The sequence below is a fragment of the Juglans microcarpa x Juglans regia genome, chromosome 3D (assembly GCF_004785595.1).
Source record: "Juglans microcarpa x Juglans regia isolate MS1-56 chromosome 3D, Jm3101_v1.0, whole genome shotgun sequence".
Lineage (NCBI taxonomy): Eukaryota > Viridiplantae > Streptophyta > Magnoliopsida > Fagales > Juglandaceae > Juglans > Juglans microcarpa x Juglans regia.
Window position 1 is genome coordinate 2,763,358 of NC_054598.1, and position 11,874 is coordinate 2,775,231.

An 11,874-nucleotide genomic window follows, 5' to 3' on the forward strand; every position below is an offset into this window, starting at 1 on the left:
CTCAAACTTACATAAATGTAATATGTTATATCTATTTTACAGTAAAAATAATTTTATAATCTAAAGTATTATATCAAGCTATGTAATTTATTAATTTATTTTTATAAAATTACTTTATAATTAAAACATTTATTTTTTCAAAACATGTAGTGCTGAATATGTCATCATTCAACTGGTTTGTTTCAAGGAGGCATACAGACATGAAATAAAAAATTGTATGTCATGTATGGTATTTGTGCACGTAAAATTGAATTTTTAAAGTCGACTTAGTTTGTTTTCATAATTATTTTCATATCATCTAATTATTATGATTTTTTTAAATTTTTATATAAAATAAAATAAATAATTTAATTTTTTTAAATTTTAAAATAAAAATAATATTAAAAATATATATTCTAATAATATTTTATTTAATTTTTAATTTTTATTTCACCTCATTTCTACTATAAAAACAAACGAACACATATTTTGATTAACTAAACTTCTTTTCTATATTCAATTTTTTAACAAGCTAATCACTTTTTTAAATTAGTCTTTTCAAGTGAAATGTTCTATTCACTCGTGTCATTTCAACTTTAATTACCTTTACCTTTGGAATTAAACTTTTAAAAAGTCCACTCTTTTCTTTTATATAGTCCCTGTTTTAATTACTCATTTCGTGCGAGTTTTTCCTCGTAATTATAGTTCTACCTTACCTCGAGTGGCCCGTGCAACGACAAACTTTCCATGCGCCCTCTAATTAATGCTAAATTCCTTTATAATTAAAGTATTTTTCTAATTAAATTAGCTCAAGTTTTATTGAGAAAAAAAAAAAAAAAAACCAAAGAAGATGATATCAAGCGCTATGATAATAATTGTCCTCACTAGTTTCTTTGATGATTACTTTCTTTGGCCTCTATAGATATATAATTAGAGGTTTTTTTTTTTTTTTTTGGTATATAATTTTAATTCAAAATTATTCCATTAATTAGTTGCCCATGGACGTGATAATAACATAGAAAGGACATGATGTTGGGTAATTAAATCATCAAACTAGACCAAACGTGAATAATATAAATGATTTTCTTTTCTTTTTAATGTTCTAAAATTACACCACTGATAAGATCTTTAGATATAAAGTGAAGATTTGGGTCCAAATTAAATCTAAAGTTTGCTCACACGTCACACCCATGGCTCCCCACTCACTATGAATGAATGTCACAATTAATAATGGGTTGGGTGTTGCTCTCAACCACACTCTACTACGTACCACCTTGTCTTTAATTTTTATTTGTTTTCGGGTAAACAAAGTAATTAAGAAAGTGCATTACACACGTACGAATAGTCAATCACACCCCCCCCCCCCTATTTAAGCACATAAACTAAGTTCTAAAACTACTAATTGCATTTAGATGTTGAGATGATTTCAGATGATTTGAATTGATGCGAGAAGTAATATTTTATGGATTCCACTAAAATGTGTTGAAATATATGAAGTTAGGTTAATATGAGTCTAACTTTTTTATAAGAAGTTAAAAAAATAGTATGTCCTATCAATGATTAGTTTGAGATAAATTGAATTGATTTGATTTCAACAACCAAAAACACCTAAGTTGACCCACTAAAGCTTATATATACTTTCATATCACTTTGGAAAGTATGGTCGATCGGCTGTGGATGCTACGTTTCTACGCACTTGGAGATATTTTATTTTATTTGGAAAAGAGTGATGTATTTTATAATTAGTAGGTACGTATAAACATACACATTAGTTATGACGACATGATCTGATCAATAGTTTTAAAAAAATTAAAATACAAATACTTTTTATATATTATTTGATGTAACGTACAAGTTCTGACATTAGCGATGCATGTACGTGTATGTAATTTGCGTGCCAATAAACATACTAATAATTAATAATATAATATTAGTGCCTCCAAAAGGGCAGACCTCTGATGATAGGAGGAATAAACAAGACGTGGTAATTGACAAATGTTCCCTCCACTCAAAGCACCATTGTATATATTTACGATATTAATTAGGTTTAAATTAGCTTTTCATAATGTAATAGGTTTATGCATAAATAATTGGGCGGGTGGCTTCTTCAATCTCATGTTCCATCTCTCTTCCAATATTATATATAGACATATATATATAGTAATTCTACATATAATCATGAAGTGCGTAAACATCAAGTAATCATTTTAAAAAAGAATAGGGTCTAATATTAAAATATTAATTTTTTTCACGTAGATTTCATATTTTATTTACTTTTTTCAAAGCTATTACACGACAGTTACATAATTCATAATTACAAATATCTTTTCTCATATATATATATATATTTATATATATATATATGTTGCTGTTAATTAGTTTTGATATTCTGTTTTTGGATATCTTAATGCATGCACGAGGCCAATATATTGGATCTATGATTATGGTTAGTGGACAATATATGTATGGAGCATGCACTTAATGCCTCTCTCTCTCTCTCTCTCTCTCTGTGTTTATTTATATTTTATTTTGCCCTCTTTTATAAGGTGGCTGATCTGTTCCATAATTCATAAACAATCCCTTAATGGCACTGTACATAATTAATTGGTGATGCCAATTAGACCTTGATAAGTAATGAGTGGGCTGGATTATTAATTAGTGAACCCGCGCCACATGTTTATCTCTGTCTCACTACTTTCCTATTATCATTAATGTTCTCATTATATATCATTTTTATTTTCATCATCATCATCATCTACCTCCATACAATCGATCTGGATATTTTAATTCAGCGTTTTTACTTGCAAATCAGTGTAAAAGACACCTTCTATGTTGTTATAAAAAACTTGTCTATAAGATTAGGCCTACTTTATATTGAGTTTTGCTACTCATCATCTCACGTATTATATTTATTTTTATTTTAACTCTTTTTGGTTTTATTTTTGCTAAATTAATTAAGTTATTATACTTATCATCCATACACAATATATTTAATAAGAAAAAATTAAAAAATTAAAAAATTATGTATATTATATGATATAGGGATGATGAGTAAAATTTTTTTCTTACATTTTATATAAATATAGCAAGTGTTTTTTTTAACATTCGTAATCCTCATTTTGATGGGTTTAAAACTTCATGGTTATCAACGGTTTGTTATCTGTTACATCATGCCGTGAAAAAAAAAAAAAAAAAAAAAATCATTTTACCACTTTAATCAGAAGGATGGGAGAGACTAGCACCATGGATTTGAATATTGTTTACAGGTGAAAAAGAAAAGAAAAGAAAAGGGAAGAAAAGAAAAGGATAGAAAAGAATATAATATAATGGATGGCACGGAAGATGGGTTGGGCCAACAGGAATGTGTCGGGTTTAGCCACCTAACCATCGCACGAATCAACGGTAAACGAAGTAACTAACCACGATCAAGATCTAACCTAACCATACATCGGGGTCATCTCGATTCTACTGTGTCAGAACGGTAATTCCAAAGTGAAAATGGACAGAAATGTCAATTCGGTTTTTCTATATAGACCCGTGTGGCAACCCCCAATCAAACTCACTTCTGTTGGACTCTTTCTTTGCACCACCACTCTTGCTGTCGCTCTCTCTCTCTCTCTCTCTCTCTCTCTCTCTCCCTCCGCCTGTCTCTGTCTTCGTCTCTGTCTCTCTCTTCTCCCAGAGCTTTAGGTGAAGAATCCGTTTGTTTCAGATCAGATCAGAACAAGATCTTTGAATTCTCTACAATCTCACTGTGAGTTCTTCTGAAGTTTAACTGTCTTTTTTGTTAAATAAAAATTTCTGTTTCTGTTCTTTCTTAGTTACGAGTTAGGTATCCCCTTTGGTCGCCTCGAAAAAAATCGAAAATGATATTGAATTGAACGTCTGAATCTTACCAAAAAGAATTACGAGCTTATGGACGCGGTTTCTTACAGGAATCAGAAACCCGATTAAATTGTGCCTGCTCAGCTGCACGCCTTTTTCATTTACTTCTCTAAACTTTCTAATCGACAGGTTTATTGCGGACAAACTAAAGCGAATACTAATATATATATATATATATTTCAAATTTCCTTTGGTTTCTCAGTAACCTTGCGGAGAGTTAATGATTATAAGATTTTCTCACAAGTTCTTACGAGATTTTCTTACTTTTCATTGTTTCTTGGCATATATTTTAATTTTCAATGTGCTTTGTGGTCGTTGTCGTGCTTATTCATTAGGGTTTCCCAAAATCATTTCCATTATACCCTCTATGTATATGCTTGTATTTGTGTCTGCTTTTTGTTTGTAACTTTTTAAACGATAAATTACCGAAACTGAGCTAAATACAAGTCAGTTGAGCGGAGGCCCATGATTTCTTGGTCATCAGGTGACTTTACATCTATTAGTTTATACTTCTATTTTTCCTTTATTTTTTTCTTCCACAAACGAAGTAAATACTCGTCCTTTTGGTTGAAGTAGTTGAGGAATTGAATAGAAGATACAATTCTGGTTAAACAAATCTCTGATACAGGATTTTTTTTTTTTTGCCTTAATATCCACAATTCAATTACGTGAATTTTGCGGTCTGAAGGGAGAGAAGAGGGGGGGTGGTGGTGGGCTGGAGAAGTCTCTTGAAAAAACAGCTCAATCGAACCTATTTTCTTTTTCTTTTACCTTTTTTTTTTTTTTTTTGCTTCAACAAAAGTCGTCTCAATTAGATAATCACATGATTTCTGCACTGAGAGCTACTGAAATTTGTTTCGTGATCTGATCCTCAGAAATCAGTTTCTGGATCAGTTTTTTTTTTTTTTTTTTGTAAAAAACTCTGCTAAAAATACCCTTATGAATTCTGGTGTCATTACAAAACAACTTTGGTCTGGTGAGGCAAATGGTTTGTATGGCTTGATTAAGTTTATATTCAAATCCACTAATGTTCTCTTATCAAGTAAATGAGCCATTAGTTGTCTTCTCGAGATTCTTCAATTATAACTATCGCAATGCATTTCTTCTCTGCAATTTGATCATTTTTCCCACTGATCTGATAGATATGCACGTTTGCTACATTTTGTCAGGAATTTTGGATTCTATACATAGCACCGGATTAAGCAGTCGTGGATAATTTCATACGACAAAGTAGAACAGCATGCCGTGGTTGGGGTTGTCTGTTGATGTGTTTCGCAAAGTTGTGCAGTTAAACTTATATTGCAGGGTTATTCTGTAAATCAGTGTTTCCTTAACTGAGTCCTGATTAGTGATTTTGCTTCTATTGCCCCACCGCTCTTTGTTCAACTGTCCATGGGATCCAATCACCTTTTCATCATTTCTTATGACCTGCGTAGAATTAGCTGAAAAGATAGAGTTAAAACCTAGTTTGAAATCAAACTCTCCCTTTTATCCCCCCTCTTGTTTAATCTCATCTCGTTTGTCAATCTACATCTGATTTTTCGTTTAAGGTCTAGTTTTGCCCGTTTCCTGCTCTCTGTTGCTGGGTGTTTGTTTTGTGCCTATACATTAGTCAGATAGTCAAGGTTCGAAAGAAGTTATGGTGTGCCAAGCAGCAAGCCAAACTAGATTCCGGGCGTTAAAACATGAGAATGGGATTGCAGGGAAACCTACGATCATAGTTAGAGTTATTGCATGCTTTCAACCTTTGCAGGATTGCCAAGTGAGTACAACAACATATGCATTTTTGTTCTCTCATTCAGTATTTCTTAATTAGAAGCCATGAATGATACTGTGTTCTTGTTGCTGTTTTCCAGGCTGAGTACTTCCGTCATTTGCTTAAACCTGTCACGTAGACTAATTCCTTGTTTCGCATCAAATTGAGCTGGAAATTGTTGATTTTTCTTTTTCTATTTTTGTTCTAAAAAGAAGCTGCAAGTTTTTGAATATTCCAGATTAAAGCACCAATCCATCGCCTGGTAGGTTTTGACTCCCTCTTACTGACCATTGCAGCTAAAATGATCATGTTTCATTTTTTAATGTACCTTTTTTTCCTCATTTTTAGGTGATTGTTTTACGTGGATGGTTAAGGCCAGCGAATCTCGGCTTTGTCCAGAGCATTCTGCTTGGAAGCCATCTAAACTGAATTTCATGAGCACAGCACTGTGCCCGAGGCAACAGGAACATTTGCCAACATGTGTAGACCCTGGCATTTCTGTGTCCTCTTCACCTATGGCACTGCCCATGTTTTCAGTTCCTATCATACCAGACTCGAAGACTGAACAAATTAATGAAGCTCATGGATCTATTCAGTGTTCACCTCTTCAATTCCAGGGCTTGCTTCCTACTCCTGACCTTTATCTCAAAGCAAAGCAATCTGTGCTGTCTAGTGTGTTTAATTGGAAGGCTGTGCCAAATGCAAATTCTGGGTCTTCTCCAAAGAGGTTTCTTATTTTTGATCAGTGTGGGAATCAAACAAGGCTAATTTATAATTCAGTTTGCTTCCCTGTTGAGAACCCAACTGCTGCCACAAAACCACATTGTTCTTTTAAGTTTAATGAGGAACCGGAAGCAGCTAGAGTGTGTCAAATTGATCCAAGCAAGTACACTTTGCAGGAAGAGTCTGGTGAAAATATAATAACTCATGAGGAAAGCGAGATGCATGAAGACACCGAAGAAATCAATGCCTTGCTTTACTCTGATGATGATGATGATGGCGATGACGATGAAATAATGAGCACAGGCCATTCTCCAATCGCCATAAAGAGGAGCCATGAGAAACATGAACAGGTTGAATACCTAACGGATGAAGTTACTGGACCTGACAGCCGAAACAAAAGGCAGAAACTACTCGATGGTAGGTACAAAGAATCGTCACCTATGGGCACTGCTAGTTCAGTAAAACTGGACAGATCTGCCGAGTATGATAGTGATGCTGAATCAGGCTATGCCATTGGCCAGAACCAAGCTGAGGAAGCGGGTTCTATTTTGGGAAAGGTGTGTTTTAAAAGGGATAAAATCCGTGAGACATTGAGAACACTTGAGGGTATAATTCCCGGTGCAGAGGGTAAGGACCCATTGTTGGTTATTGATGAAGCTATAGATTACCTGAAGATTTTGAAGAGCCAAATCTCTAGGAGCGAACAAGCAATAGGTTGCACCCTCCTTGGCATGTTTGCCAAAGGGTTGGAAGAAGGGTGGAAAGGTGGTTACCCTTGATTTCTTGGCTTGAATGATTGAAACTTAGAAAGAAGTGTAGTGGCTTTGGTTTTGTGGGGCCCTTTTCCATCTTTTCCTGAAGAGCTGTATATAATGGGCCAATAAAGGGAGGATGTAATGGTATCGAAATGCACTTTGGTTGCTGGGAGTGATGAAAAAATGGTATGTTTTTGTTGACTAGAAATAATTATCTTTTAGCTTTTGGGGGATTAAAGATTAAAGAAAGTCGCAAAGATTTGAACGCATGGGAGATGTTAGTGGTGGGCTGTGCTGTAAAATGAGGACCCTTTTTCCGGATTGTTGAGAACCCCCCCCATGGAACAAGCGCATGCGTGTTTGGTAATCAGGGGTCCCACCTTTAATCCCTCTTTTCTTGTTGATTTTATGCTTTTGTCCTCCCTTGGAGTTGGTATAAAATTCTAAAGGTACGAAGAAAGTTGCCGGTGTGGATGAGTGCTTGGAGTGAGAGTATAGTCTTACATCATGCATTTCGGGCCCCTTCTTTCATCAAATCATGTCGGAAAAGGTTATTACTTGTTTTACATGAGGGGGAAAGTCGAGTCTATTGTACAGTGATGCGTGGCTTTGATTAATGTGGACGAGTGTGTCTTTTGCGAGTATTCCTTTGAGTCGGTTTGGATTGTTCTGTGGTGACTATTACGAGTTTGTCAGTTTTTATGTTTGTGTGTGAAAATAATTGGGAGTGTGGATGCTGCAGTGGTGGTTGTGGGGATGTGGGGATGTGGGCTGCTTGCTTTGGGATGGGTGGATCGGGGTCTACTTTGGCTGATGTTTTGTTGTTCTTGTTGTCCAGTGTCCGATGTGACTGTCCTTTATGTTTGCCTTCTGTAAAATTATAAAGATATCTGTTGTGAATTTGTGGTGTTATCTATCTATCTTTGGATGACGAGGGGTCGGGGCCCTCCTGAGTTACTAACTAAATATCCCATTAATCCTTTGGCACCATCTAATGTTCCTTTCCATGGAATTTGGATTAGGACCGGTGCTTCTCGAGTCGTCTTGAATTCAATCAAAATCTTGTTTATTAAAAGAGAAATATTTTAGCCACCCAGAAATTTTATAAAAATAAATTTATAAACTGATGTAACTTGATGTGATATGTTAGATTGTAAATTTAAGTTGATTTAAGATATTATATAAAGTTATGCAATTTGTGAATTTATTTTTATAGAATCTTTTTGTGACTATAACATTTCTAATTAAAAACTTGTTACATGAGATGATATTAAAAAATATATATTTTTTAAATGTCTATTCTTTAACAATTTTCATGGGTAATCAAACATCTTAATTTGATTCACTTTTTAGTTGTTGAAGTTTAAATTTGGGGGGCCTTTGAATGTTTGGGACACGCATGATTTTAGCTAAAAGAAACCTATGTAGTTTGGGCATTGGGCCTTGGCCTAACAAGTTGAGCTAACTGGTGTTGCAGCCTCGGTTTCTTTTTCTGAACTCTTTGTGCCATAAGCCATAGAGCATGACATATTTTTGTTTGAAGATACTTGTCACGTTAGCCTTCTATGTTACTTGAAGTGATTATGAACTATTAATGATACCTAATTATGTTTGAAGACAGTTGCTTTTAGACCATTATCCTTTGTAAATGGCTAATTATAATTTGAATAAACTAAGTCCTATTGAATCCTTAAAGCAATTATATTCACTTTAATTAATTGTATGCTATCATCATGTAAAGTGAATACACATAATGGCTCCAATTTCATTGACACCTGCAAAGATGTCTGTCCTTTGTTGGCCCCTACAAGTGGAAAGAAAAGGGCTAAAAAGAAAGGGAATAAGCACAATGTAATGGACAACTCTAGCTTGTTGCAGTCTTTCTTTTCTTTGCAACCCCATAATTCTTTAAAACTCCCTCTTCTTTTGGTTTATGGTGGCCATTGCCTAAGAGCGGTGCTATCGCTTGGTGTTACTGTTAGTTGTAAAAGTAATTTTTATTTTTTATTTATATTTTTTTAATATATTTAAATATTTTTAAAAAATAAAAAAATATATTAATACACTTAAAATCACTTCTATTATCATTTGGTAAAAAAAAAAATACCGAACAATCAAACCAAACAGTACGTTTTGGACGATAAAGTAGCCTTTTTCTTGCCTCAATTCACGCGTCTAATTGCGCCAAATTGCCTATTATTTTTTATTAATTGTTGGGGTCTGGAGCACATTACGTACATTTGATGAAACAAACCGTTATACTTTCATATATAATTTGTCATCATTATAGGTATTAGTAATTGATGAGTTTAGTGGTTGAGCAGTCTTTTTACTGTAATTAGCTCTCTGATGAGTAAAGTGATCATGTTGTTCAGGTTGCAGCTTATAATTTCTTGAACACCAACATACATTTCGTACTGTTCCATCTAGCAGTACGATAAAATTTAGAATTCAAACTTTTTAACTTTTCTAGGCAAAAACGACAAAGGGGTTGAAACTCTACCTTAGCATGACCATGATAACACCTTTACCTATTCCAGCATTCATCATAATACACCTAGAAATATAGGAATCCACTTTCTACTCATTTGAGAAATTTACTTTGCAGATAAAATTAGCAATTACTTTTGAAATATGACTCATTTTATTATAAAATAATATTATAATAATGAGCAATTTTATATATAACTGTGAAGTGTGTAATCACTGCATAATCATTTTGAAAAATAGTAGGATCTACTATAAAAAAAAATAATTTTTTTCATGTGGATTCCATATTTTATTCAATTTTTTTAAAGCGATTACGTATCAGTTACACAATTTACAGTTATAAATATTTTTTTCTATAATAATATGACATCTTACGATACCATACCATGTGTACATATTCCAGTGAAAGATTATTGAGAAACTTGGTATATTGCTCAAACAGTTTTACATTTACAGTCACTGTATTATATACAAAACAATCAACGTAATTGCAGAAATGAAATAGGAAAGAATGAGCCGTCAGTGGGTCAACTCCATGGATTATGGATGCTTGATCTTTGGCTGAATATTGCGTTGTGCTTGATCCTGGGACGTTCTATCATGATTTGTGGAAGAGGAAATCTTGGCTTGATTTTCGGTGGGGTGGATATTATCTTCATTACGCCCCCTCAAGTTCAACATTGCTGGAAGGACATTGAGCTTTTGTCGAAGTAATCCAAACCTAGAGGCAACAAGTGGTTTAGTGAGAATGTCAGTTAGTTGATCTTTCCTTGAAATGAACTGAACTCTGAGATGACATTGGGCAACTTGTTCATGAACGAAATGAAAATCTATCGCAACATGCTTTGTTCGTGAATGAAAAATAGGATTGATTGAAAGATACGAGGGTCCAATTTTATCGCACCACAACGTTGGTGCTTGATTCAAGAAAATGTCAAGTTTTTTGAGAAGTCCCTGAAGTCAAAGTTCTGCTGTGGAGTTTGCTAGTGCACGGTATTCAGCTTGCGCGCTGGAGCGAGTTATTGTCTACTGTTTTCGAGAACTCCAAGAAATTAAGTTTGAGTCAAAATAGATGAGATAGCCACTTGTTGATCAGCGATTGTCAAGACAACCTGTCCATTCTGCATCTGAAAATGCTTGTAGAGACGACGATATTTGTTGTGTAAACTTCAAGCGATAATTTGGTGTTGCTTTGAGATACCGTAGGATGCGCTTCACAGCCGTCTAGTGGGTGACAGTTGGACGATGCATAAACTGACATACTTCATTAATAGCAAATAAAATGTCAGGTCTTGTTACCAAGACATATTGGAGTGCGCCAATAGTACTCCTGTAGAGAGTAGGATCATAAAATGGATCTTCATCAAAGAGTTTAAGAGCATGTGCCGAGGACATAGGAGTGGAAATAGCTTTGGCATCAGACATATTTGTTTTCCTGAGCAAATCCACAATATACTTGTGTTGATTGAGTACGAGATCACCTGACTCAAAATGAGCTTCAATACTCAAGAAAAAATGAAGTTGCCTGAGATCCTTAACAGGGAGACCATCACTGAACTGATGAATCAGAGAATTAATGGCAGTAGCCGAGGAACTTATGATGAGGATGTCATCGATGTAAATTAGAACTAGAAGTTCCACAAAGGTCTGTCGATAGATAAACAATGAGCTATCAACCTTTGAGGAGAAAAACCCTAGTTGAAGAAGGCGAGAACTCAGTTTGGAGAACCAAGATCGGGGGCATGTTTGAGGCCTTAAATGGCTTTCTAAAGTTTGCACACATAATGAGGAAACTGAGGGTACGTGAAGTTGAGTCATAAAAACGGATTTAGAAAGTTCACCATGCAGAAATGCATTTTGAACATCCAACAGCTGAATATACGTTTTATAACAATAGAGAGGATAAGGCAAATGGTTTGAGGCTTGACCACAGGGTCGAAGGTCTCATTGTAGTCAAGACTAGGCTGTTGGTGGTAGTCTTTGGCCACTAAACGAGCCTTGTGGCGCTGGACAAAGCCATCGGCGTTGTATTTGAGTCGATAAACTCACTTGTTGCCAATTATATTCATGTTGGATACAGGTGGAACGAGAGACCATGTTTGGTTTCGTAAGAGTGCAACAAACTCCTCATTCATAGCATGTCTCCAAGCTAGGTCTTTGTTGGCTACCATAAAACTTGTTGGTTTTGTGAGAATAGAGGATGCCATGGCAGTAAGAGCTCGAGATGGGAAAGGAATGGTGCCATCGGTTCTTTGTTTAGGGCATCGAATATTGTTTTGAAGACGA

General features: G+C 34.7%; 1 protein-coding gene across 1 annotated transcript; it reads left to right on the plus strand.

The window, feature by feature from the left end:
• Positions 1-3,532: 3,532 nt before the first annotated feature.
• On the plus strand, positions 3,533-7,998 carry LOC121255436 (transcription factor bHLH143). The gene is made up of 4 exons (XM_041155753.1): positions 3,533-3,733; positions 5,034-5,626; positions 5,721-5,882; positions 5,969-7,998. Exon 4 carries the CDS (start codon positions 5,986-5,988, stop codon positions 7,120-7,122), a length of 1,137 nt encoding a protein of 378 aa, XP_041011687.1. The 5' UTR covers positions 3,533-3,733; positions 5,034-5,626; positions 5,721-5,882; positions 5,969-5,985; the 3' UTR covers positions 7,123-7,998.
• The last annotated feature ends 3,876 nt before the right edge of the window (positions 7,999-11,874 follow it).